The following is a 26,745-nucleotide window of genomic DNA, read 5'->3' as shown; positions in this document are numbered from 1 at the left end:
TCCTACTCTAAGTAAATATGCTATATAACATAATTCAATCTTGACTTCTTCCTATTGAGCAATTAGGAAAATAAACGGTGAAAAACGAAGAAATCTTTTTTCAAATCAACATTTATCGATCATTTCTCGAACTATACAGTAGGTCCTCAAATAAGAATATGTCCCAAAAGAAGCATACATGTACATATACTACCTCCCTCTCTCAAAGAAAACCCCCAAAGGGAAAACCTTGCTCAGTCGGGCTTTAGGGTTGGTGGCAGCCCTCAAATCTTTTCTGCTTCCTTCTACTCTTCCTTATCCTCTTCCTCCCTTTTTCTTTATCTATGCTTTCCTCCGAATTTTGTCTCAACTATTAGAGCTTATGTCTCAGTTTTGTACCCTCTCCACACTCAATTGCCACTCACCGCCAATCCTCTCCTCCTTCCACATCGCACCTTTCTCTCCTCCCTCCCTCTTGCTGCCCCTCATCTTTTCCAACTCCTAACCATGAATTAGATCTCGGAGTGGGCTCTATTTTGACACAAGACCCAATTCACACAGTCCATTGTTGATCTGGATTGTTGGAAAAATTGGGCGAAGTGTAAAACAATTCACGTTAGAAAAAGGGTGTTTTACACACCCCCTTCGCCCTCTCCCTCCTTCTGTTACGTTTTTGTGACTTTTCTTGCTCGTGTAGCTGTGGAGGCTTTGGTTCTTGATTGATTGATTATGCGTAATACTCTCAAATCTAGTTTTTGGTTCGGGTGCATTGTGAGATGTCTTCCTTCGCGGAGGTAGCGGTGATGGTGATTGGTTTTTAGTGGCTGGAGATTAGAGTTTTATTGTTATTTTTTCTTTTGTTGTCTGTGGGCCTAAATCTGTGTGGCTCTCCCTTTGTGGCTTGGGTTGTAACTCTCATTTTTTAGCATGTCTTCTATTTTATGTATTGCTTCGTTGTGTAGGGCTTTGTATTCTGTTGAGGTTTAGGCCTTTCTAGCACAAATTGTATTTTTCCTTTCATTAATGAAGTTTTATTCTTGAAAAAAAAAATGTACATATACTACAAGTGAACAAGAGGTTTTATTTTTTGTCTTTCGAAGAATACGCACCGTTTAAGTTGCGAAGGGGAAGGAGAATGGGCAAGTGCTCACATAACTCGCAACCAAAATAGAGACGTGACAGCAAAGCGAAAGAAGTTCCAAATCCTCGTTTGTCTCCTTCGGCAATCGCCGCCCAGCCGGACCGTCGTCCTCAGTCCTGAAACCGAGCTAGAGACCGTGTCGATAACTCAGTGAGTGCGCTAGGGTTCAGCAATTAGACTCGTGCCTTTGGTAATAGGAGATGTCTCTGAGAATCAAACTGGTGGTGGACAAGTTCGTCCAGGAGCTCAAGGAAGCTCTGGATGCCGATATCCAAGATAGAATCATGAAGGAGCGAGAGATGCAGAGCTACATCGAAGAGCGGGAACGCGAGGTCGCCGAGCGCGAAGCTGCTTGGAAGGCGGAACTCTCTCGCCGCGAGGTCCTATTCGTACTATATTCTTGTTCTCGTCAATCCAATTTTTTCATTCAGTCCTTTTGTCGAACACCTTGACTGCAATCCTATTTTATGGTCTGAATTCAAGTTTTTTATTTTCTTTTATTGCATTATCAATTTCCCATTTTTTGTTTGAGTTAAAAACCCAATTCGAAGTTCGATTTTTGGTGTAGCAGAAATGCAGAGGCACACTTTTAAAGTTGAGTTTTTTGTTGGTTTGAGTAGTTAAGCAATCACAAATATGGCTAATTGCCTGCGGTTTCTACCTTCTTTGATTGTTTAATGCTACCTGCCAACCTCACCAAGTTCACATTAAACAGGGTTCTCTTCCCAATATCTGATTTCAATGCTACGTGGGTACTAGATAATCAAGGAATGCTGGATTTTTCTGTGACTATCTGTGTAGCATTTTGTATGTTTCTTTCCAGTCTACACTTGTTCTTATGAAATTCAGCTGAGAGCTATTTGTGTAGTTGCTAATCACTAGTTCTTTCTAGTCACCCTGTAATTAATCACTAGTATCTAGCAAAATGTGTGCTTGTAGATGCTAATTTTTCTAACATTTAATTCGAGTCTCATGAACATTGTTCGCTCAGTCTTTTCGTCAAACGCCTCGAGTTCAATTTCATTTTCTGGAGGTTTAATTTTTGTTGCATCTGAAATGCAGAATAACAGACTTGACGTTTAGATTTAATTGCTCTGATTAGTTAAGCAAAGCACAAATATGCCCAATTGTATGCATTTTTTTCTTTTTTCTTTTTAATTTTTATTGCAATATCTGGGAACTTTTCTTACTTTATAAATTTAACTGATTGCAGTGCTATGTGGGTATTAGAAAACGAAGACTAGGTTTCTTTGTGATCATCTGTGTGGCGTGTTGTATGTTTATTTCTAGTCTACACTGGTTCTTGGGAAATTCAGCAGAGAACTATTTGTTTCGTGAGCAATCATCCCTGTAGTAACTAGTTTTTAGCAAAATGCATGCTTACATTTGCTAAATTTTGGACATGATGCACCGTTGTTTTGTTTTTTAGCCTTACCAAACATTGTTTTGTTGCAGGCAGAGATAGCCAGACAAGAAGCAAGGCTAAAAATAGAGAAAGAAAACCTCGAAAAGGAGAAAAGTGTTCTAATGGGAACAGCATCAAATCAAGATAACCAAGACGGGGCACTTGAAATCACTGTCAGTGGTGAAAAGTATCGGTGTCTCAGGTTTGCAAAGGCAAAGAAATGAGGCATTTGAAGGGCGGGGTAAAAAAAAGAAGCGTAAAACCACGATTATAACTGATCTTTTACTTGCTTAATTTTGCAAACTTCATTCTTTGTATGAATGCTCGAATTCTGTACATCCTGACATCCCATTGCAACAAGTTAGCGTTGTTATGATTGCTTCTTAACCTCAAAACCCTGATATCCATATCTGATTCGCTGCATGATTGTTTAATTAATTCCTCTAAAATTTGTTGCAACATGCTGCAACCTACATTGTTTCTGATTTAGGTAGTTTCAAGGCAATCTTGTTACCCGAACTTTTGAGACCCCAAGCCGGAAATGCATAATGGCAAAAGAGTGAATAAAGTCAACATCTGAGACCTCGTTCCATGGGCAACACGAATAGTGCATTTGAGAACTCTATTTTAGACTAAAGTGATGCGGAATTGATGTTCAAATGGTAGAAAATAAGTAGATGAAGGATTTATACTATAGTTAGTGAGGTTGAGAGAGTTATGTTATCAAGTCATTAATTTACTTTCTGGTGTGTCCGTTCGACCTTAGGTGGTAAGCAGACTTTAGAAATATGTTATATGACCTAAGGATTGACCTAGGATTGTTTATTACATTACACAATGTATTTGTTGTAATATACACATCCGTACCTACTGTTGCCCTATGACCCTATTAAAGAGTGGATGACTTTAAAGGAACAAGTGACATGATCAACAACTTTCCGCTATGCCTAGCTAAAGACGTTAACTAAAGAGCTAATTGGGATTTTCTAACTCTTTTCTTTTTATTTTTGTTTATTTTCTTTTCTTGCTTTTATTTCAATTACAAAAATCACCCAAAAAAAATGAAAAAGCACAAAAAGATATTTTTTTCTTTTCAGTATTTTATTTTGGGTTTTATTCTAATGCGAGTTTAAATTTGTGATCTTTTGCAGGTTGAATTCGAATCGATCATTCGATTGAATCATGCATTCAACGGCATTCATACATTCAACTCAGTGCATTCATCATACATTCCTCTACATTCATGAGATTAGGCAGGGCTGAAACAAGAGAAAAAAAAAAAAAAAAAGATTCAGGAATGCTTACAGTGCGGTTGCTGCGAAGGCCTCTATGCAGCTTGGAACCCCCTCACATTTTATTAAAGTTTAATTACATGCAAGTTTGGGGGTAGACCAAGCAGCCCAGAGGTAGGCCGATATCCATTCTCAGTACTCAGATTCATACGAGTGCTTTGCTTAGGCATTCATCACATGGATGGCATACAAACACAAAAGAAAAATCGCATCGGTTAGACGCATGCATGTTCACAAACAACATCCACAAATCCATTTGATTTTCAGAGACATCACACCATGTTTAATGCAGTGCAGGAACTTGGTTTACCTTCCATTTTGTAGACCTGAGTTCTTGCATCCATATCTCTAAAACTTAGCAACGACGTTCTTTCAGAACGTAGAGAATAAAGTGTCTCCTTAATGGTTAAGATAGTACCATCAGACAACATGATACATGTCTTTCCTTATCCTTCAATCAGGTTGGATGGGCCTGAGAGAGTTGTCAAGTGAGCTTTCTTGGGTATTAAGTTAGTAAAATAATGTCGTTCACGCAATATGGTGTGTGTGGTTGCACTATCTTCTAGACAACTAACTTTATATTTATGCATGTGACCAATTCAATCAATTTATTTCTTGGGGAAGTTAGTTGTCTGGAAGATAGTGCAATTTATGTGCCCTATATTATTGCTGAGGACAATATTGGTGACGTGGAAGGTCGAATAGGTCTTCTCTAGGAGATCTGATTTGGTTAGTTCCACTTTACAGAATTTCAGCAGTGAATGAATTCTACAAACTTTAAAGTTGTATTCATTCACGGACTTAAAGTCCTAGAAGCGTGGATATTGCTAGTCGTGTCTTGGTTCAGGCAAGTATATGTCTTTCTAGTGATCGAAACGGTTGGCCAGAGCAAGCCAGAGGGTGCGTGGGTCCTCCTTAGCGAGGTACTCGGTCTGCAGTGCATCATGGATGTTTCTTCAAACGAAGATCATTGCAGTAGCTTTCTAAGTTTCATCGACGGGTTTAGCGTCGTTTGGTTCCTCGATGGTAGCTCTAATTCCCTTCGCAGTGAGATGGAGCTTCACGCATTGAACCCACTTCAGATAGTTTCTTCCGGAGACTTCTAGAACGGTGAAATCGAGCTTGTTCAAGTTCAACATGTCCCTAAACAGAGGGTAAAAAAACGTGATTAGTCATATAGTAAGCCATAGGCATATATCGTTGAACATATAGGTAATTTATACATGAAAACTACAGGTTTCATGTGGTATGTTTTGAATGAAAACTTCATGTTTCAAAGGCACTAATTTTGAAATTACGGGTTCAAATTAGTTTTTATGAACAATTAGTTCATAATGAGAGGTTCCTGCAAGAAACATAGAATGCAATATATTGATTTAAGTGTAGTGGATTTGAGGTTCTTCAGGAACTTAAGTGTGAAAGCTTCATTACTACAAAAGTATGTCAACGATTCAAAATATAAAAATAAATTATTGAATCGTTAATGTCCAAAAGTGATCTTCAAGTTAATAATTTGGATTCATTATCAGATTAATGGATTGTAGGTCACTTTTAATTAATTCAATAAATTGGGCCGTACAGAGTCGATTGTAGAAACAAAAATAATAATAACATGCGGGTTAAAATTATTTAGAATGCTAAATAATAGCCTTAGGTCGAAAAACCATAACCCAAAAAATTGGGCTGGGTGCCGTGAATAAAGGCCTCGGGAGTGGGTTGCAGGCCACGAGCCTGCGTGGGAAATAAAAACAGCAGCCCAAGTTGCTGGTTTAGGCTTCAAGGGGGTGCGGGTCAAGGCCCAACGAAAGCTAGCATGTGGGTTGAGGCATAAGAGCCCAGCCATGTGGCTGGAGTCATATTGGGCCGCGGGGACCAAGCCCAATCATGTGGGCTAGCACCGAAGTGAGCAAGCTTTAGGCCTGGGTACACGTGGGACAAGAGCCTAGCAATCAAAGCTTGGCGCAGCTGGGTCTAGTAGACAAGGCCCGATTTCCCCTTTGTTTCCTTTTTTTTTTCGATTTTGTTAGGGTTTAAGAAACCCTAGAATTGCTTCTAATTTGATTTTATACTTTGACTCACAAATTTCACATAGCAATTTAATTGCGTAATGCATGAAACAAATATATATTGTAAGGAAAATATAAACATAGAGGGGTTCATGCATCATAGGGAATGTTTTCATACTTCGTGGATGTTTCAAATATCTTACTTTATTTTAAACGTACCTGATTAGCAGAAAACAAATATAAACCTTTAAATTTTGTAGAAGATAGCCTCCTCCTACGATCCGTCAAATTCCTCAGCTTCTGGCAAGAGCGTGCTGATAATGTGTTGTAGGCCTATTTGATTGAACTAATCTAGGGGATTAGGGAGAGAGGAGGCCGGCCACAATTAGAGAGAAGAGAGAGTGATTTAATTGTGAGGTGTGTTTGTATCACCCCATTTTGCCTTTATTTATGGTAGTAGGATAGGTAAAACCATTTCCCTTTAGGATTACAATATTTAATAGGTAATCAACTCCTAATAGAAATATAAGATACTTTCTCATATTCTCTAGGATTTACACAATTACATTCCTATTCTAAATATGACTGCAACAATATGATGATTATAAAAATAAGGAAAGTCTGCAACATTCAAAGAGAAATCACGATTTGAATTTCCAATCCCATATAAAAATTAAACGTGGGTCACACCACTTAATTATATCAATAGGTATACAAATGCAAATTTCGAATTTGTTTCTTCTAAAAGGTAGCGTAACTAAGGCTTCGAATTCGGTTCTGCTTGCGTCCACGAGTTCCTGCCGTCGAGTATTACAAGGATACGCTAAAAGAATGTTTCATACATCTCACTATAAGTTGGTCAACGAAGGTCAACAATCTCGCCTCTAGAGTCATTTTCGTCGATTCACTGTCTTAAAATTAATAAAGCCATATAATTAGGGACGGGTTGTTACATATTATGTGGGTCTATTTAATGCACTAATTATAAATCTTGAAAATTTATTTTAATTGATTTCTTTTTAAAATGAGTCCTACAAATATCATTTATAACAAAAAAAAAACATATCGGTTGGAAAAAGAAAAAAATTAACGTTGTCACGTCAGCTATCAAATTAACATTCGACATTTACATTTTGACATCTCATTTGAAAAACCTTTAACGTTAACTTTTACCCCAGTCATTGTAAAGATGCTATGTCCCACCATTGACATAGTTATATTGGCTTCCTTGGAAACTCTTTTCCATGAAAAAAAAAATTCATTTTGTCACACATACCACAAGAATATTGCTCAAATTTAAAATCTATGTTGTAAAACATATGCCAAACTAAAATATACAATTACAAAAAAATAGAAACTAGACATGGTTGTAGCTCCAATTAAGAATGCATTACATTATTTGTCGATGTTTACCAATTACATCAATTACTAGGGCCGGTTCTTTGATTTTGATTACTTCAAAGATCCCTAATCTTTTATTGAATGGACCTTTCCATGCACATCATGCAATACAAGAAGTTTGGGGACTAATTAAATAGCTAAAATGATGCTCAAAAGTGATCACTCCAAATGCCTTAAGTGTACCAACTAATGGAGTTATTTAAAAGGTTCATAATCATATTTTAGAATAAATCATTGATCGTCTCGTTAAATAAGAAGAGGACGTGAAACCGACAAAACGCAACACAACACCGTCGTGGACATGAGCTGCTTGTTAGTCATGATAACAGTATATAATCTATGGGGGTGTTTAGATTATGAATTAGGTTTCCTCTTTAACCGAATTTATAGAACGATGTGCAGCTACAATTTACAATCTGACAATATAACATATCAAATATCTGGCAAACAAATCACTTTAATTTCTAAATTGTAACTTCCTTCTCAATCTCGCATTAATTTGTACCTTTCTCTGTGTGCACGCTTTTGTTTCCCCACTATGTACAAGTTGACAAACCGAAAACATAAACTTGCCAATCAACTCTGATTTCTAAGTTTGTTGTAAAATCGACTGAGGGTGCAGTGGAATAAATGAAACAAGACACAAAATTTACGAGGTTCCTCTACAGTCAGTGTGACTGGAGTACGTCCTCGGAACAGCAGTGGCGCTTTCATTATAATTTGAAATAATAGGAGTACAAAGATAACTCTCTCTATTATCTCCTCTCATCTTCCTCTATTCTCTCTCTTCCTCTTCCTTCTCTCTCTTCCTCTTCCTTCCTTCTCTCTTTCTTTCCCGTGAACTCCCTTCCTCATCTCATCTTCTTTCTTTATATAAACAAAATAAAGCACTATTCACTTTACAAATTTTCCACAAATAAATAGTGAAAATACTGTGCATAAATAGTAACAAACTATTCATGTGGACCATCCACATAATATTTATAACAAAGTTGTATTTGTTGTAATAATGCCTAATGGGGCGGGCTCATTTGAACCAGTGGCAGTTTTGAAATATCACAACAAATACAGTACCATTTTTGTCACAAAAATTCAAAACAAAACAATCGATTAACGACGGTCGCTTTTTTGCCTCAAAATATTAGCATCTCCGTCGTGTTCTGATTTTCCTCCGAATCGGAGAAGAAAGGCAACCAAATTCCGGTTGTACGTCGTCGTTTTCTAGGGCATCGAAATCTTGGTCCTCAGAATTCGTGGTTTTGTGATTCTTCCCGGCGCTCCTCAAGCGTACGTCAGCCTGAGCGCGCTGCGCTCTCGATTGATTCCATGGTCTGATCTTCCGCGAATCGCAATCCGACGGTGGCGATGGCGTCGGCGCAGGGCCAATCATCGAATTTGGATCTCTTCGATGCGTATTTCCGACTAGCCGATTTGGACCGCGATGGCCAGATTAGTGGCAATGAAGCCGTCGCTTTCTTCCAGGGCTCCGGTCTCCCCAAACAGGTCCTTCTATATAGATGTATATGCTTGTGATTTATGTATAATTGGACGTGTATTATATTTGTGTAATAATAGTGGTTGATCGGGATTTGATGCTGGTGGAAATGTGTTCCGAATCAGATTGATTTTGAATTTTCAGTCTAATTGTAGTTGAAGTGGTAAATGTGAGCTCTGGATATCTTAGTTCTCTTATCTAAGTTGAGATTTTTATTTCGTGTTATTATAAATGCGGAATTGATGTTCAAACGGTAGAAAATAAGTAGATGAAGGATTTATACTACAGTTATTGAGGTTGAGAGAGTTATGTTATCAGGTCATTAATTTACTTTCTGGTGTATCCATTCGACCTTAGATGGTAAGCAGACTTTAGAAATGTGTTATATGACCCAAGGATTGACCAAGTATTGTTTATTGCATTACAATTGTGTAGTAGTGAAAACCTGCAGCATAAGATGACTATGGAATAATTAGGATTGTCGCATGCAGGGGAAATGGTCTTGGGTCATGATCGTATCGACAAATAGGTTCTTGAAGCAGTATACTTGTTTTGCTGAAGGAACTTCCGTATAAAATGATCACCGGGGGCATATTATGTTAAATATTGCTTATGAATGCACTTTCTCATTATCTTTTTGTAACAGAAGTTTGGATCTGTTCTAGTTTATATTGGTTGCTTATATTTATTGGCAGACATGGGCACATGCTGACCAGAGGCAGACTGGTTTCCTTGGTCGGGCAGAGTTTATACTACAGTTAGTGAGGAAAAGCAGCAGGCCAATCAGCAGACACCCATAGTACCAGAATTGGAGAAACATCATGTAAATCAACCGAGTACAGAGGAGGTTAACTCACTGAACTCAAGTTCAAACAAGCAACCGAAGCTGATAAAAAGGTACTAGAACTTTATTGTTTCCCCAATTTTTTCATCTTGGGCAGCAAAGTTATGCGTGCATGTTACTTCCTGATAAGTTTCAAATCATAACAAATATCCCAAAGACTTGGAGAAAGAAATTTTGGATGCTAGAGAGAAAATTGAATATTTCTGAGTCAAAATGTAGTTTAGCCATCGAACTTGTAATGTGTCGTTTGTATTTCATTTCTTTGTGTATGCATCTCACTTTTTCTTCATTCTTTTTTTTGTTTCCTTTGGCTTGTAGTGCGAAGTATAATTTTTCTCCTTAATTTTCGAATGCTCCTAGTCCTATTGAAGCAAAGACTCCTATAGTTTTATCGTTGGTACAAAATTGATGATTGTATTATAAAATTGGGGCTGTGTTTTTCGCTTTTAGCCTTAATTTGGTGTAATTTTTTACCCTCTCTAATAAATTTGTTTAGCTGATCTTTGTTTGGTTCAAACAAGAACATTGAGTTTTGCCGGTGTTAGTCCAATTGGGCCATTGATATTTTTTTGCTCATTGTAGTGCAGCCATCGAACTATCGCGTATTTTTGTAGTGTCGAATATCCAAACTTTTGCGCTTGATCATGAGATTTTTACTTTCCCCTAGCCTGGCTTATTAATTAATGTCTAATGATATAAAAGCAAATTTCAAGATGCTGCTGGACTTGTAAATCAAGTTTTAGAAGATAACAAATAGGATATTACACACTTGTCCATAACTTGCGCTTTATAATGTATAAAGTATAAACAATACTACAATAATAAAAGCCTTTGCCTATTTGTCATCTTATTTCTTTGACAGACAAGTGAGCTCTCAAAGTACAAAATTTGCCGTAAAGTTTTTCCTAATTCTATTGGATAATGATGAGCTGCATGATTGTTTAATTAATTCCTCTATAATTTGTAGTAACATGCTGCAGCCTACATTGTTTCCTGATGAAGGTAGTTTAATACAATCTTGTTAGTCAAACTTTTTTTCATAAACATTGTATCGATCGATTTTGATCTTGATTGTGTGGTTTTGTTTATGCTTAGTAAATATCTCGGTTTGAACAAGAGATTTTATCATTCTGATAAAAGTTCATTCTTGGATAATAAGAATATGAAACTTGCGTCACGAATGGGCCTCGTAGAGTAAACGCATTTGGTGGCTGGGAAATGATGAGATTGCTAATTATGAACCGCTATGCTCTAGCTCGTATTTGGTGAACGTATACTTACAGGAACAAAAATTATTAAATTGGATTAACAACCTATTGTGTCTTACAAGTCTCCTCTATGCGAATCTATAGAACTGTATTGGGCTGCAAACAAAAAAAAACCCTAGAAAATAGGGAAAACCCAACTAAATCCATAGCATACCCGCGTCCCTTGTTCTCCCCGAGATAATTTAGAGGTTGTCCACTTCAGTTTGGTTGTACTGTTTTTTACAAGAGTTGGTGGGTGTTACAGTCGCATGTTAAGGAGAAAGTATAGGGACCAATAACAAGAAGCCACCTAAGCATGGATTGATGGGAAGACAAGCCCATCTTGATTTAAGGTAACCGTTTGATGGGTTAATGGGCCAATCAGGCAATCAAACGGTTGACTAGTGATGTAGTGGGAGAGGGAGAGAGTTAACAACAGTTACTCTTCATCCAAAATCCCGCCCTTTTTCAATTACTTCGGAAGTTTTCTCCCACAAAACACTCACACTCACAACTCACAACTGCAAATTAGCATAGTTCGAGTGAAAGAGAAGATCAATCGCTTCGTTCTGAAACAATGGGCACTTCGAGCCTCAAAGCAGAAGGAAGAAGCCTCTTGCAGCATCAGAACAAGGCTAAGAGCTCTGATCTTTTCAACGTCAAGAGCTTCGGCGCCCGAGCAGACGGCCGAACTGATGACAGCAATGTTCGATCTCGGTTGCTTGACTTGCTTCATAAAACCCTCTTTTAACTTTTCAGTTTACTTCGAGAATCGAAAAAACCCTCTCTTTTTTTTATCGAACTTACTAGCTTCATATTTCGGCATTTGGGTTTGTTTGATGTAGACATTGTAGTTTTTAGCTCTGTAATTTTGTAATTTCAGGCATTCACAGCGGCATGGAAGGAGGCATGCCAGTCCACAGGTAGATTCCACCTTATAATACCGAAAGGAACTTACACGATCGGCCCTCTGAGATTCTCGGGCCCCTGCGTAAATGTTACGTCTCTGAATTTTCGTGTGAAGGCAAGAAGACTATTTTTCTATGATTTATGATCTCCATCTGCTACAGACTTTTTATATGATTATTACATTTTTTACGACTGATTTTTAGAGTTGAATTGCTAGCAGGGTTACTTGAAGGCTACAACTGACTTGTGCAAGTATGGATCGGGTGGTAGGGCCTAATGGGCCTGGCTCATGGGACTAATGGCAGTTTTGAAATATCACAACGAATACAGTACCATTTCGTCACAAAAAATCAAAACGGAAAATCGATTAACGACGATCGCTTTTTACCTAAGGCATCCAAATCAAATTCCCGTTGTAACGTCGTCGTTTTCTAAGGCATCCAAATCTTGGTCCTCAGAATTTCTGGTTTTCTGGTTCTTCCCGGCTCTCCTCAAGCATACGGCAGCCTGAGCGCGCGGCGCTCTCGATTGATTCCATGGTCTTCCGCGAATCGCAATCCGACGTTGACGATGGCGTCGGCGCATCAGCGCATCAGCGAATGTGTATCTCTTCGATGCGCATTTCCGACGAGCCGATTTGGACCGCGATGGCCAGATTAGTGCCAATGAAGCCGTCGCTTTCTTCCAGGGCTCCGGTCTCCCCAAACAGGCCCTTGCGCAGGTACTCTCTATATATATGTATATGCTTGTGATTTATGTATAATTGGATGTGTATTATATTTGTGTAATTACAGTGGTTGATCGGGATTTGATGCTAGTGGAAATGTGTTCCGAATCAGATTGATTTTGAATTTTCAGTCTAATTGTAGTTGAAGTGGTAAATGTGAGCTCTGGATGTCTTAGTTCTCTTATCTAAGTTGAGATTTTTATTTCGTGTTAGTATAAATGCGGAATTGATGTTCAAACGGTAGAATATGAAGGATTTATACTACAGATAGTGAGGTTGGGAGAGTGATGTTATCAGGTCATTAATTTACTTTCTGGTGTATCCGTTCAAGCTGAGGTGGTAAGCAGACTTTAGAAATGTGTTATATGACCCAAGGATACAATTGTGTAGTCGTGAAAACCTGCAGCATAAGATGACTATGGAATAATTAGGATTGTCGCATACAGGGGAAATGTTCTTGGGTCATGATCGTATCGACAAATAGGTTCTTGAAGCTGTATACTTGTTTTGCTGAAGGAACTTCCGTATAAAATGATCACCGGGGGCATATTATGTTAAATATTGCTTATATGAATGCACTTTCTCATTATCTTTTTGTAACAGAAGTTTGGATCTGTTCGAGTTTATATTGGTTGGTTATATTTATTGGCAGACTTGGGCCCATGCAGACCAGAGGCAGAGTGGTTTCCTTGGTCGTGCAGATTTTATACTACAGTTAGTGAGGAAAAGCAGCAGGCCAATCAGCAGACACCCAGAGTACCAGAATTGGAGAAACATCATGTAAATCAACCGAGTACAGAGGAGGTTAACTCACTGAACTCATGTTCAAACAAGCAACCGAAGCTGATAAAAAGGTACTAGAACTTTGATGTTTCCCCAATTTTTTCATCTTGGGCAGCAAAGTTATGTGTGCATGTTACTTCCTGATAAGTTTCAAATCATAACAAATATGCCAAAGACTTGGAGAAATAAATTTTGGATGCTAGACAGAAAATTGAATATTTCCAGGTCAAATTGCAGTTCAGCCATCGAACTTGTAATGTATAGTTTGTATTTCATTTCTTTGTGTATGCATCTCACCTTTTCTTCATTTTTTTTTTTTCCTTTAGCTTGTAGCGCGACGTATAATTTCTCCTTAATTTTAGAATGTTCCTAGTCCTATTGAAGTAAAGACCCCTATAGTTTTATCGTTGTTACAAAATTGATGATTGTATTATAAAATTGGGGCTGTGTTTTCCGTTTTTAGCCTTAATTTGGTGTAATTTTTTTTACCCTCTCTAATAAAATTTGTTTCACTGATCTTTGTTTGGTTCAAACAAGAACAATGAGTTTTGCCACTGTTAGTCCAATCGGGCCATTCATATTTTTTGCTCATTGTAGTTTAGCCATCGAACTATCGCGTATTATTGTAGTGTCGAATGTTCAAACTATTGCGCTTGGTCGTGAGATTTTTACTTTGCCTTGGCTTGGTGTACTAATTAATGTCTAATGATATAATGGCAAATTTCAAGATGCCGCTAGACTCATAAATCAAGTTTTAAAAGATAATAAGTAGGATATTACACACTTGTCCATAACTTGCATTTTATAATGTATAAAGTATAAACAATACTTAAATAATAAAAGCCTTGCCTATTTGTCATCTCAAAGTACAAAATTTGCCGTAAAGTTTTTCCTAATTCTATTGGATAATGATGCTTAAGATTGTTGGATTAAAAGTACCAATCATCTTCAATTTCAATGGCTTCCAACCCATGATCATCACTTTCATTTGTTTCAGACTCATCACTTGATTCCATCACCTTGAGATCAGGTCTTTTAACATATTTCAACATGCTTTTTGAGATACATGAAAGCTTATTGCAACCTTCTAGCTCAATATTTTTGAGAGCGGGGAGAAATTCAATTGATGATGTGTATAGCTGTTCAACCGCTGTTCGACTTAAATTTAAGGACTTCAAATTTTCCATTGGCTCCAAGATCTCTGGGAAGTTTCGAAGCATACAGCACCCAGATATATCGAGTTCCTCAAGACATTTCAACTTACAAATGCTCTTTGGGATACTTGAAAGCCGTTTGCAACCTTGTAGTTGAACTCTTTTGAGAGCAGGGAGAAACTCGATTGATGATGGTAGCTCTTTAACCGCTGTTGCACTTAAATTTAAGGACTTCAAATGTTCCATTGGCTCTAAGATCTTTGGGAAGTTTTCAAGTTTAGAGCACCCAGAGAGATTGAGTTCCTCGAGATGTTTCAACTTACAAATGTTGGTTGGTAGACTCACAAGTCTCGTGAAACCAAACAATGATAATTTACTTATATCCCGGGGAAGCTCAGAAAACTTGCCAAGAGATGTGCAGCTCTCAATACCCAAAACATCAGAGACTTTCAGCTCACACCTGTTGTTTGGAAGTTTGTCAAGGTCTGTGCAATGACTTATATTCAAGTAAGAAATATTTTCGTTAGACCAAACTGATTCAGGCAACTCCTTTATACCACTGTATTTTAAATCCAAGTATTGAATATTTCCTGGCATCTCTGGAAGATACTTGAGACTGGTGCACCGTCCAAGACGAAGATGAGTAAGCTTGTGGAGATGTTGAAAATACCAAGGAATTTCAACCAAACTTCCACATCCACAGAGATTTATGTGCACAATTTTAAGACTCCCTGAGAGATTTGGGACTTCAGTTAGATAGTCAGAGTAGGACAGATCGATAACTTGTAAGTTGACAAGTATCTGCAACAAATGAAATAGAAATATAAAGAATTAATATAATTTCTACACTTGATTTTATACAAGAATTAAAATAGGCATATAATATAATATACCTGCTCTTCTTTCCAAAGCTTCTTAACTTTGCTATTGTGCATGTGAAGCTCAACTAGGTTTTCCGGACAAAAATTTGACGGCAAAGATTCCAGTGGATATTTAAGCCAGTTAAGATAACGAAGAGAATCGGGAAGGTCTAGAGAACAGGTCAATTGGCCAAACAAGCTTAGCATTATTAGGTTAGACATCTTTTTGAAGTCAGCATGTTTCAATGGTCGCTCTTGAATCTCAGAACAATTAGCGAATATGACTTCAACATTTGGAGTTTCCTGAGAATAAGAAGGTTTAAATGTGAATATAAACATGTTAAAATGTAACGCAGTATTTCAGATGGTAATGATTTACAAGTGTCTTAGTCCAGTCAAATATCCAATATAATTGTACCCTCCTCTACTTGTCTAAATAAACAAAAAAATGGTTCATATTCCAAAGACTTACTAACACAATAAAAATTCAATCAAATTCATCTTTTAACAATCTGACTTATTTATTATAAATGAATTTTACTTTGTTGTGTTATCATCTAAAGTATGTAAATTTTTTTTATCTAAAAAAAAGAAAAGAAAAAAATTGAATGCATTTATCAACTCTTACCGTGTTACTCTTCAATACACGATAGACATCCTCATCATTGAACAACCTACTCCATTTACCGGGATCTTTAATGCATTGTTCTTGAACAATTCTCCTTCCCATTTCTTGTAGCAAATCGTGCATCTCTATGGTTTCCCTTCCAAAGTTTGAACCAATTGATATGAGAGACATATCAATGAGAATTCTAACTCCGACTGTCCCAAAGAAGCCGCGAACATCTAACTTTCGTTCTACCTCTTGCACAGGCCACCCTTTATAAAAACATGATATATCCAAAAATATCTCCTTCTCATTTGTTTCCAATCTATCATAACTTATTCTCAACACTTTCTGGATACTTTCACTGGGAAATCGTTTCAATTTGTTGAATTCATCTTCCCAGTCTTCTTTGGTTTTGCAGTTGAAGAACAATGACCCCAGAACTGTAAGAGCTAAAGGAACGCCTCTGGCATAATGCACAACCTTTTCTGCCGACTCCTTATAATCTGTTCTAAGAGTACTGTTATTCTTGAAAGCACGGGAACAGAAGAGCTGAAGAGCGTCATCCGGTTTTAATACCTCAACCTCGTAGATATTATCCTCTTCAACAGTTTGCCCAAGTGTGCCCCTATCTCTAGTTGTGATAATGATTCTACTTCCAGAGCCATACCCAAGACCATCACCAGCTAAACGTTCCATTTGCATTGAACTACTCACATCATCAAGAACAATGAGGGCCTTTGTGCGGCTGAGCCTTTCTCGAACCAAAGTTGATCTTACGGGCATAACTTCTTCCATTAATATCTCCTTAAGAAGTGTTTTTTCCAAGTGATCTAGTCCACCTGCTTGTTCTGAGTTCTCCCTAACATTCTTAAGAAAACAAGAAGCTTCGAATTTAGAAGAGTGTCTGCCAAATATAGCCTCGGCAAGGGTGGTCTTGCCAATACCACCCATGCCCCAAATACCGACAGTGATGCAAGCGTCCTGTGAATGAATGCCTAACAGCAATTCGATCTGCTTGATGCGGCTTTCAATTCCAACAAACCCATTTAAATCGCAGGATGATTCGCGACACAATTGTATCCAAATATGATCGACAACCCTTTGAATTAGATCTGCCTCCGTCCTGGCATATAGATATATATGATTAGGTAGAAAAGCAATAGTTAGTCTTAAATACGCTTTACCAAATCTTAGCACAAATCAAATTGTGACAAGTTTAAAGAAAATTTACAGTTTTATAGAAGTTAAAGGATGAGTTAGTTACCCGGATTTGTTTGAATGATCAAACCCAGATAGATTGGCTGCAGTCGTCAAAGCATCCCTCCACTTGTGCACCTTGTCGATACTGCTATCGAAACGTTTTTCAAGTTGAGCAAATGCATCTGCATAACTCCCGTGTTGTTTTCGTACATGAGATGGATTGATGTCGTAGAATACGGGTATAACCATCCGGCCTTCTCTGTTGTTGCATTTGAGTATATGCACAAGTTCATCCAAACACCATGTGGAAGAAGCATAGTTTTGTGAGAAAATGATCACCGAAATGGTGGATTTCTCGATTGCTTCTAGAAGGGCAGGTCTGATTTCTTCTCCTCTCTTAAGTCTGTTATCGATGTAGGTTTGAATTTTCTTCTGAAGTAAGGCAGCATGAAGATGGCTGGTAATACCAAGGCGGGTGTCGTCACCTCTGAAACTGATAAACACATCATACTTTTCTCGACGTGGGGGGATATCAGCATCCTCATCATCAGCAACAGCAGCACAATCAGCTACAGCAGAATCAACCGCAGAAGACGAAGAAGGAAAAAATGTCAAAGATCTGCAACACATGTACAACAGAGTCCCGATGGCGATGGCGATGGCGATGACGATGATGTTGAAAACTTGAATGAATCCAATCAACTCCATCTCTCTATTTCTTGGATCAGATAGCAGAAAGAGAATCTGTTACAAAGGCTCCATGGAGGACAAAAATTGAAAATTTGGAGAAACAAACAAGGATTAGTCACTTTCATTCACATACTTAAAAAATACTTTATATTGATAATGCTGCTGCTTTAAACTTTTCTTTTAGGTAAATTATATAGTAATCTTCAAGTTTAAAAGCTATTACAATCTTATATAATATCTTTAAAACATTTTTCTTTCATGTACTATTTTATTTCAAAATAATAGCTATGTTACATTTTTCATCTAAGGTTTCTTGGTTTGGGGGTTTTTTAAAAACCACCATGGTGAGGTATGAATATGTGAGGGGGCCCTTCGAATTGATGGGAAAGGGGGAAAGGGATTGGTTGGAGGATGGAATCGGAATTGTATTTGGAATTTTTTTTTTTTTTTATTTAGAAGATTTAGGTTTATAAAAATAAAAAATTTGTTGCGTGGCACACATTTAGCAGCCACGTTAGCGTTTAACGGATCAATGGATGGAAAATGTAATGGATGTATTATTTTGAAATAAAATAGTACGTGAGGTATAAAAGTGAAATGTTTTAAAAATGTTGTATGAGGTTGTAATAGATCTCAAATCTGGGATATTACTATGTAATTTAGCCTTTCTTTTAAATATGCTTAATTAAAAAAAAAGTTTGTCCAAAAGCATTTTCTGTAAAGCATCTTTCAATATAAAATTCGCATGTTCCAAGAAAATCATCAGAGATTAAACAATAAAAAAATATAAAGACGAAATTGCGCATACTTTCAGCGCAGAAACAATCTGAATTCAAACGGAAGAAAGATTAAAACAGAAAGGTGGAAGACACGGCCAAATAAAAGAAATATATGAATCTTCACTAAAGGTGCTGTTTACTTTTAACATTAAAAACATTTTTATATTGAAAAGTCACTCTTGATACTATTCACTTACATATTTATTTTGTCATTTTCATTAAAATCAAAGTTTTTAAAGACTTTTCGTTAGTTTTCCTTATGGGAATCTTAACAAAACACTTATTGTACTATTCATTTCTAACGTTAAAAACATTTTTACCTTGAAAAATCACTCCTGATACTATTCACTTACACATTTATTTTTACCATAAAAAGTCACTCCTTGTACTATTCACTTTTAACGTTAAGGACATTTTTATTTTCTCATCTTTTCTTTAATTTTAGTATCTTTGCTCGTACAGCCTGATACCAATTTGGCGCATTTATATTCTCACTAATATAGACTATAGTTGAAGCAGCTGAATTAGTGCAAAAGATCCTGAAATTTGTAGTGAATTAAGCAACCTTATCTTCAGGTTTTAGAAGCCTAGGCTGAGAGGTGTTCCTTTCTCGGCTGCAGGCGCTCAAGTGCAAAAGTTAATAGCGTATTTGAAACGATCACCACATCTATTTCACTCGTCCAACTGAGTTTGGTTGCAAGTTGGCACGCCCACATTCATAAGAATGATGTAATTAGCACAGTAGTTACTCGCCCTGTGTGCCATGTAGGTCTAATAGTTTTTTATGGTCAACATTTTGGCATGCCCTGTGAAACCTAGTTCAAAACTACGAAGTTTATAACTATTGAAACTCACTATGTCAAGAAGAAAACATCGATGGAGGGAGAAAACATTGACAAATCAAACATCTACAAATCAGAAAATCATGTTTTCAGGCGCAGAACTGGCACATGACCCTCCAGCTGCAGTCACGCCAGATCCGGCAGCATGCCGAGAAGTGGAAATCAATCTCGGCGACTAGAAATTAATGGCGATGGCTATCACAAAGACTACTAAGCCCGCCAATTTTGGACTTCTAGAAGGGATGGTCAAGGAAGACAAGGACAAAGACGATGAGGCCTCGGACGTCCTTCCTAAAACCTATCTAACTCCATTTCAAGATTTTGAGAGCATAAATAATCTCTCTAGTGGCCAACAATGAGAAAAAAATTGTGGTAAGGACGAGAGTGTTAATTGGCTTATTTGATGCTCAATGCCTGAATTTAAGAGTTAACCCAATTGAGATCAGATGATACAAGGATCGGATTTGATAAACTTTCTGGCAATTCGCCTCTTTCGGGATCTTCTATGACTCTATTAGCTTCTTTCTTCCAACGTCCAACGGAGGTCACTTCGCTCGAGTGTTTACCATCTATCCAAAGCTACCTAGACATAACAGGTGCAACTTTCATCTTTTCTACTAATGTGATATGCGATCTGAACCTTTGAATCCCTGGACTAATGTTCGAACGGTGCCGCACCCTAGCGGCTTGTGAACTATTTCACCTTGATCATACCTTTCATTAAACCATTGCAAAACGAATTGTCATTAGTGAGGGTCAAATGTCGTCGGAAGAGACATTTTGCAATCGCAAATACTTATTTCCAATGGGAAAAAGTCTTTGATCGGTGTTGGAAATTGTCACATTGGAAATACTTTTTCTCAGACCATACATCGAAAATACTTTATTATCGATGCACAAGATTTGTCGTTAGGACTTAGTTTTTCGTCAGAAATGAATTTTCAAAATGGCAAAGTTATTTTATTTTTGACATGGAAATGTGGTCGCAAATATTTATATAGTTGTCAAAATTACTTTCCAAAAGACGACATATGCTTTTTGCGATGATGTTGTTTTGACCAAACAATTGTGTTGAAAAATCTTTTTCAAACAAAATAATCTCTAATTATGATACAAATATCAGAACAATTAGAAGCATACATAATGTGTGTATGTGTGAAAACAAACGTCAAATTCAAGATGATAGGGTGTATATCAGGCCTGTCCTTGTCTATGGAATTCATCAGTTTTAGATCACAATTCTATCACAATGAGATACACTTGTTGTAAACTAAAGCAAAGGCATGTTAGAAAATTGGAAAAGGATTCTCGTCGGATCTTTTTTCTGGGGATCCGGGGGATCTTTTGATCATGACAGTTCATCGTATATCATGCGTTCATAAATCATTTTAAATTTTAAATTTAAATATAAATAATATCTAATTAAAAATAACTGCACAGTGTACGATGAACGATCATGATCTCAGAATTCCCGAATCCCCAGATGCTTTTCCTAAAAAAATTGCATATTATTGTACTAGTAAAACCTGAAAACGAGTGAAGAGAAGCTGCATCGTCCCATGTACCCCCATGTGCATATTATTGTTAAATGTTTTTCTATTGTTAGTCATCATTGTGTTTTCTCTCCTGTGTAGTGGAAAATGACAGCTCATTTCCCTCTGTCCGAGCTCTCTCAGCTATCAAAGTACGTAGTGTTTTGAGAGAGAGAGAGAGAGAGAGAGAGATCACGACTTCTCTCAGCTATCAAAGTACGTAGTGTTTTGAGAGAGAGAGAGAGAGAGATCACGACTTGAGGGGCTTGGTTGGGCACCAGGAAAAGAAAAGTGACCAACCGCTACTCCCAAGCGCGTTTCTTTATCATCTCATACCGCTCCCCTCATGTTTTCAGCACGCGTTTCTTCATTATCTCATACCGCGTTCCTCACGCTTTCACCTCCAAGCCTCCCACAATGATACAAGCCATTTACTTGGGACAAATTTTAAAAACTTTTTGTTTTCTCATATTTTCTTTAATCTCATAAAAAATACAAGTATATAGCGAAAATAACAACCCTCATTTTTCAGTATATACTATACTAGTACATGTTAGTTCATTTGATATTGTCTTCATTTTTTTTTTACTTACTTCAAAAAAAGGTTATTATCCATTCTTTACTTATCAAATTATAAAAAGAAAAAATACACGTGCTCGTTTCGATGTGCTTTTAAAATGACTGAAAGCGCTTTTGGTCAAAATGTTTTTGGAACCAATCCTTAGTAAAAATGAAAATAAATTCTGGAAAATCACTTAAAGTTCTTCCTCTAGGAAGCACTTAAAGTGCTTCCTGGAAGAAGCACATAACTGGTGCTTCTTTGTAGAAAGCACTTTAAGTGCTTTTGAAACAAAAAAACATTTTCTCTAAAAGCACTTTCAGTCATCTTAAAAGCACATCCAAACGAGTCCTACATCATGTGCAGAATGATTATTTTGATATTGTCTTTCCTAATTTTATTGGATAATAATACTTAAGATTGTTGGATTAAAAGTCTGAATCATCTTCAATTCCACTTGCTTCATGATGGAAGGGTTAGTTGATTTTAAGTAAATTTATTATATAAATAAATTAGACTAAAAAAAAGAAACATAATAAAATAGTACCCATAAAAAACTTCAAAAATTCTTATAGAAATTGTTAACTTGATAAAGGAATTGGATTCGCTGAGGACCTTAGTGTCTGGAGCCTATAGATCAAATCATTTGGGTCACTGATTGATGTGTAAAAGAAATCAGAATCGTTGATTTTGTGCGATAGGTCAAGAAAATAAGTTAATGGGGACCGTTGAATTCAATTTGTGGGGCCCAAATGAATTGATCCCTAGGCTTTGGACACTAAGGTCCGGAACGGATCCAATTCCAACCAATACCATGCAAACCATTCAAGCCGAAAAATCAAGCCAACCAAATAGATCGGGCCCATCCTATCCTATCCAAGCAAATCAACGAGTACAAGAATACTCCTCACCTACCATAACAACTATCACTGTTACTAACCACCATTTTCCAATTCCGTAATCATTACATACGGACCTTTTCTCAATCCATTGTGCCTACTTCACAAATCAAATGCCAAATTGTACTCAATATATATCATAAGAAAATTCATGACATTCACATATGCCAAGTTATTGTACTTGTTTTTATAAGAAAAGCTGCTAGCCCTTATGAAGCATACAAGTAAATATCAAGCCTACAAGTTTGCAATGTCAAACATATAAGTCAATGCCAAACCTACGATATTAAGCCTACAAGCCAAAACCAAGCTACAAGCAGTGCATAAAATAATGGGTAATGCTAAGGAGACTAAATTTGTAGACAAAATTTGCAAACTAAATTATGTGTTATCAAATGAATGAGCACGTTTATCAATGCTTAAGTTATAATTCAATTATCAACTTCCATGTTATTTAGTTTACAAAATTTTGTCTACAAATTTAGTTTTCCTATCATTACCCTACGATAATCCAAACACCTAGTCCAAACAAGCCACTTATTGACCAATTTTAAAAATAAAAATTAAAAAAAAAATCTCCAAGCACTTTCGATTGAGTACCTTTTTATAATTTCTAGAAATAAGAACAAACACTACAAAATCATGGAGTGCTAAGAATATAATCCTTCACTATTGGAGATTGCCTAAAGATTTGGAATTGTCTTTTTGAGCAAAAGTGACAAATGAACATGTTAGCGTGTTGTATGTTTATTTCTAGTCTACACCTGTTTTTGAGAAATTCAGCAGAGACCTAAAACCTATTTGTGTCATGAGCAATGATCCCTGAAATAACTAGTTTTTAGCAAAATGCGTGCTTACATTTACTAAATTTTGGACATTTAATTTTAAGTGATGCACCATTATTTTGTATTTTAGCCTTATCGAACATTGTTTTGTTGCAGGCAGAGATAGCCAGACAAGAAGCAAGGTTGAAAATAGAGAAAGAAAACCTTGTCAAAGAGAAAAGCTTTCTAATGGGAACTGCATCGAATCGAGATAATCAAGACGGAGAACTTGAAATCACTGTCAGTGGTGAAAAGTATCGGTGTCTCAGGTTTGTAAAGGCAAAGAAATGAGGCATTTGAAGGGTGGGATAAAAAAAGACGCGTATAGCCTAGATTACATCTGATCTTTTTCTTGCTTTTTGGCAAACTTCATTCTTTGTATGAATGCTCCAATTCTGTACATCGTGACATCCAATTGCAACTAGTTAGCGTTGTTATGATTGCTTCTTAACGTCAAAACCCTAATCTCCATACCTAAAGAGCTGCATGATTGTTTAATTAATTCTTCTGTAATTTGTTGTAACATGCTGCAACCTACATTGTTTCTGATTAAGGTGGTTTAAGACAATCATTTTAATCAAAATTGTGTTCGCAAACATTGTTTCGATCCATTTTGATCTCAACCTTGGTTGTGTGATTTTGTTTATACTTGGTAAATGTCTCAGTTTGAACAAGAGATTTTGTTCATTCTTGCATGACACAGAACCGAGCACAATGGTATTCTAGAATTCATACAGCCAACCTTACTTAATGAAAAAAAACTTTGTTGTTGTTGGTAAAAGTGCATTCTTGGATAATAAGAATATGAGGCTTGCGTCACGTATGAGCCTTGTAGAGTAAACGCGTTCGGTTGCTTGGACACAATAAGATGGATAAATTGTAATGTGCTCTGCTCTAGCTCGTGTTTGGTGAACGTTTAATTGCAAGAACGTAAATTATTAAATTGGATTAACAACATATTGTATCTTACAAGTCTCCTCTAAGCGAATCTATAGGACTGTATTGGGCTACAAACAAAATAAACCCCTAGAAAATAGGGAAAAACCAACTAAATCCATAGCATACCCACGTTCCTTGTTCTCCCCGATATAATTTGCAGGTTGTCCACTTTGGTTTTGTTGTACTGTTTTTACAAGAGTTAGTGGGTGTTATAGGGACCAATAACAACAAGCCACCTAACATGGATTGATGGGAAGACAAGCCCATCTTGATTAAAGGTAACCGTTTGATGGGTTAATGGGCAAATCAAACGGTTGACTAGTGATGTAGTGGGAGAGGGAGGGAGTTAACAACAGTTATTCTTCATCCAAACTCCCGCCCTTTTTCAATTACTGGGAAGTTTTCTCCCACAAAACACTCACACTCGCAACTCACAACTGCAAATTAGCATAGTTCGAGTGAAAGAGAAGATCAATCGCTTCGTTCCGAAAAAATGGGCAATTCGAGCCTCGAGTTCTTGGACGTCAGACTGCTCTTTTTGCTGTCCATGTTTTGCATGGCAAGTGGTTTCGGTACAGGAGTCAAAGCAGAAGGAAGAAGCCTCTTGCAGCATCACAACAAGGCTAAGAGCTCTAATCTTTTCAACGTCAAGAGCTTCGGTGCCCGAGCAGACGGCCGAACTGATGATAGCGATGTTCGATCCCAGTTGCTTGACTTGCTTCACATTACCCTCTTTTAACTTTTCAGTTTTCTTCGAAACTCAAAAAAACCCTTTTTTTTATCGAACTTACTAGCTTCATATTTCGGCATTTGTGTTTGTTTGATGTAGACATTGTAGTTTTTAGCTCTACATTTTTGTAATTTCAGGCATTCACAGCGACATGGAAGGAGGCATGCCAGTCCACAGGTAGAGTCCACCTTATAATACCGAAAGGTACTTACACGATCGGCCCTCTGAAATTCTCCGGCCCCTGCGTAAATGTTACGTCTCTGAATTTTCGTGTGAAGGCAAGAAGACTATTTTTCTATGATTTATGATCTCCATCTGCTACAGACTTTTTATATGATTATTACATTTTTTACGACTGATTTTTAGAGTTGAATTGCTAGCAGGGTTACTTGAAGGCTACAACTGACTTGCGCAAGTATGGATCGGGTGGTGGTTGGATTGAATTCGCGTGGATGAAAGGGCTAACCTTGACCGGAGGTGGAACCTTTGATGGCCGAGGGGCTCACGCCTGGCCTCACAACAAGTGCATCACCAACTCCAACTGCAAACTTCTTCCAACTGTATGTTCTACAGCTTCCTCTCTGTCGTAAATTCTACATCAGTTTTATTTTAGCTAATTCAAAATCATTTTCTCTGTCTCAGAACTTGAAATTTGTGGCACTTAACAAGACAGTTATCCGCGGCTTAACTTCCGTGAACAGCAAGTTCTTTCACATAGCTCTTGTAGAATGTCACAACTTCAAAGGTAGCAGGCTCAAGATTTCAGCGCCGGAAACTAGCCCTAACACAGATGGAATCCACATCGAGCGAAGCTCTAGCGTCTACTTCTCTTCGTCGCGCATTGCTACTGGTGATGACTGCATCTCAGTTGGACAAGGAAACTCTCAGGTCACCATAACAAGCATCACTTGTGGACCTGGTCATGGCATCAGGTGCATACTTTTGAAATTCTGTGTTTCTGGTGTCTTTGTTTGTGTAACGAAACATTTATGGTACAATGCTAACTTTAACTGATTATATTTTTGCATCACAATTTTAGTGTGGGAAGTCTAGGAAAATATCCGGACGAAAGAGATGTCAGCGGGCTTGTAGTGAAGGACTGCACCATGACAGGCACCACCAATGGAATTAGGATCAAGACATGGGCTAACTCTCCAGGAAGCAGCGCTGCCACGAATATGACATTCGAAAACATTGTCATGAACAACGTGACTAATCCGATCATAATCGATCAGTCCTATTGTCCATTCACCGCTTGCACTTCTAAGGTAACCAAATTGCACGAGAGAAACTTCCATGGAACATGTTGCATACCTCTTTCCTTTATTTCTACTTTTGAGTTTTCAGTTCGAATAAGATGCCATCGTGTAAAAACTGCAGGCACCATCTAGAGTGAAGCTGAGTGACATATACTTCAAGAACATAAGAGGAACTTCGTCGTCAGAGATGGCAGTGTTACTTGAATGCAGCAAAGGGATTCCATGCCAGAATATTTTCCTTGAAGATGTTCACTTGGATTTGTCATCCGGAGAGAAACAAGCCACTTCAAGTTGCAGTAATGTTAAAGCTAAATTTATTGGCACCCAAATCCCACCACCTTGTACTTAATAAGTTGCTTGTTACTTGTTATGGGTGGATTGAGTAATTTTAATGGTTTCCACTTAAAATTTGATGTTTGGACTTCAATTATGTTTCACAAACACTGCAATTCCACGAAGAATTTAAAGTTTTTCTTTCATTGGTGACTAATTAGCAGTTTTTCTTAATGTTGTATTTATCACATTACTTTTGTTTTCCCGTCCAAAAAGGTCACACAGTGGTCATTATATGTTATTTGTAAATTTTTCTTTCTTAATGTTATTGATTATTTTTATTTTTCATAACGAGCACTAAATAAA

General features: G+C 37.3%; 4 protein-coding genes across 10 annotated transcripts in view; 3 read left to right on the top strand and 1 right to left on the bottom strand.

The window, feature by feature from the left end:
• Positions 1 to 210: 210 nt before the first annotated feature.
• On the top strand, positions 211 to 2,920 carry LOC126621343 (uncharacterized). Its single transcript, XM_050289783.1, has 2 exons — positions 211 to 1,500; positions 2,576 to 2,920. The coding sequence occupies exons 1-2, from the start codon at positions 1,321 to 1,323 to the stop codon at positions 2,747 to 2,749; spliced, it is 354 nt and encodes a 117-aa protein (XP_050145740.1). The 5' UTR covers positions 211 to 1,320; the 3' UTR covers positions 2,750 to 2,920.
• Positions 2,921 to 8,210: 5,290 nt separating this feature from the next.
• LOC126621332 (exopolygalacturonase-like) lies at positions 8,211 to 26,730 on the top strand. 3 transcript variants are annotated; one of them, XM_050289763.1, is made up of 6 exons: positions 24,581 to 24,811; positions 24,985 to 25,125; positions 25,231 to 25,407; positions 25,490 to 25,779; positions 25,887 to 26,115; positions 26,228 to 26,730. In XM_050289763.1, the coding sequence occupies exons 1-6, from the start codon at positions 24,611 to 24,613 to the stop codon at positions 26,453 to 26,455; spliced, it is 1,266 nt and encodes a 421-aa protein (XP_050145720.1). In that variant the 5' UTR covers positions 24,581 to 24,610; the 3' UTR covers positions 26,456 to 26,730. The 3 variants fall into 3 exon arrangements, 1 of the variants encoding a protein (XP_050145720.1); XR_007622886.1 differs by lacking the exons at positions 24,581 to 24,811; positions 24,985 to 25,125; positions 25,231 to 25,407; ... (1 more) ...; positions 25,887 to 26,115; positions 26,228 to 26,730 and adding exons at positions 8,211 to 8,727; positions 9,415 to 9,616; positions 13,301 to 13,745; XR_007622887.1 differs by lacking the exons at positions 24,581 to 24,811; positions 24,985 to 25,125; positions 25,231 to 25,407; ... (1 more) ...; positions 25,887 to 26,115; positions 26,228 to 26,730 and adding exons at positions 8,211 to 8,727; positions 9,415 to 9,770; positions 13,455 to 13,745.
• Positions 11,943 to 14,377, top strand: LOC126621340 (uncharacterized). 3 transcript variants are annotated; one of them, XM_050289777.1, is made up of 3 exons: positions 11,943 to 12,440; positions 13,115 to 13,300; positions 14,260 to 14,377. In XM_050289777.1, the coding sequence occupies exons 1-3, from the start codon at positions 12,256 to 12,258 to the stop codon at positions 14,288 to 14,290; spliced, it is 402 nt and encodes a 133-aa protein (XP_050145734.1). In that variant the 5' UTR covers positions 11,943 to 12,255; the 3' UTR covers positions 14,291 to 14,377. The 3 variants fall into 3 exon arrangements, 2 of the variants coding, with proteins under 2 accessions (XP_050145734.1, XP_050145735.1); XM_050289778.1 differs by having other exon boundaries at positions 14,227 to 14,346; XR_007622889.1 differs by lacking the exon at positions 14,260 to 14,377 and having other exon boundaries at positions 13,099 to 13,745.
• LOC126621326 (disease resistance protein RPV1-like) overlaps positions 14,014 to 26,745 on the bottom strand; it is a 63,957-nt gene continuing 51,225 nt past the window's right edge. Inside the window, exons 2-5 of one of the 3 annotated variants that reach the window (XM_050289757.1) lie at positions 17,118 to 17,622; positions 15,872 to 16,976; positions 15,277 to 15,546; positions 14,014 to 15,184 (exon numbers count right to left, since the gene is read on the bottom strand). In XM_050289757.1, coding sequence (XP_050145714.1) covers positions 14,159 to 15,184; positions 15,277 to 15,546; positions 15,872 to 16,976; positions 17,118 to 17,622 — 2,906 coding nt within the window. In that variant the 3' untranslated portion in view covers positions 14,014 to 14,158. Of the gene's footprint in view, positions 15,185 to 15,276; positions 15,547 to 15,871; positions 16,977 to 17,117; positions 17,980 to 26,745 lie in introns of those variants that run through there. The other 2 variants (XM_050289756.1, XM_050289758.1) reach the window with 2 other exon arrangements.

Source organism: Malus sylvestris, chromosome 5 (assembly GCF_916048215.2).
Source record: "Malus sylvestris chromosome 5, drMalSylv7.2, whole genome shotgun sequence".
NCBI lineage: Eukaryota > Viridiplantae > Streptophyta > Magnoliopsida > Rosales > Rosaceae > Malus > Malus sylvestris.
This window is presented reverse-complemented; position numbering and strand designations above follow the sequence as displayed.

Coding starts and splice junctions, on each gene's coding strand:
- LOC126621332 (XM_050289763.1), top strand. CDS start 24,611: ATGGGCAATTCGAGCCTCGAGTTCTTGGACGTCAGACTGCTCTTTTTG. Junction 25,126..25,230: donor CTCTGAATTTTCGTGTGAAG/GCAAGAAGACTA, acceptor AATTGCTAGCAG/GGTTACTTGAAGGCTACAAC. Junction 25,780..25,886: donor GGACCTGGTCATGGCATCAG/GTGCATACTTTT, acceptor TCACAATTTTAG/TGTGGGAAGTCTAGGAAAAT.
- LOC126621343 (XM_050289783.1), top strand. CDS start 1,321: ATGTCTCTGAGAATCAAACTGGTGGTGGACAAGTTCGTCCAGGAGCTC. Junction 1,501..2,575: donor CGGAACTCTCTCGCCGCGAG/GTCCTATTCGTA, acceptor GTTTTGTTGCAG/GCAGAGATAGCCAGACAAGA.
- LOC126621340 (XM_050289777.1), top strand. CDS start 12,256: ATGGTCTTCCGCGAATCGCAATCCGACGTTGACGATGGCGTCGGCGCA. Junction 12,441..13,114: donor CCAAACAGGCCCTTGCGCAG/GTACTCTCTATA, acceptor GGGCCCATGCAG/ACCAGAGGCAGAGTGGTTTC. Junction 13,301..14,259: donor CAACCGAAGCTGATAAAAAG/GTACTAGAACTT, acceptor CCTTGAGATCAG/GTCTTTTAACATATTTCAAC.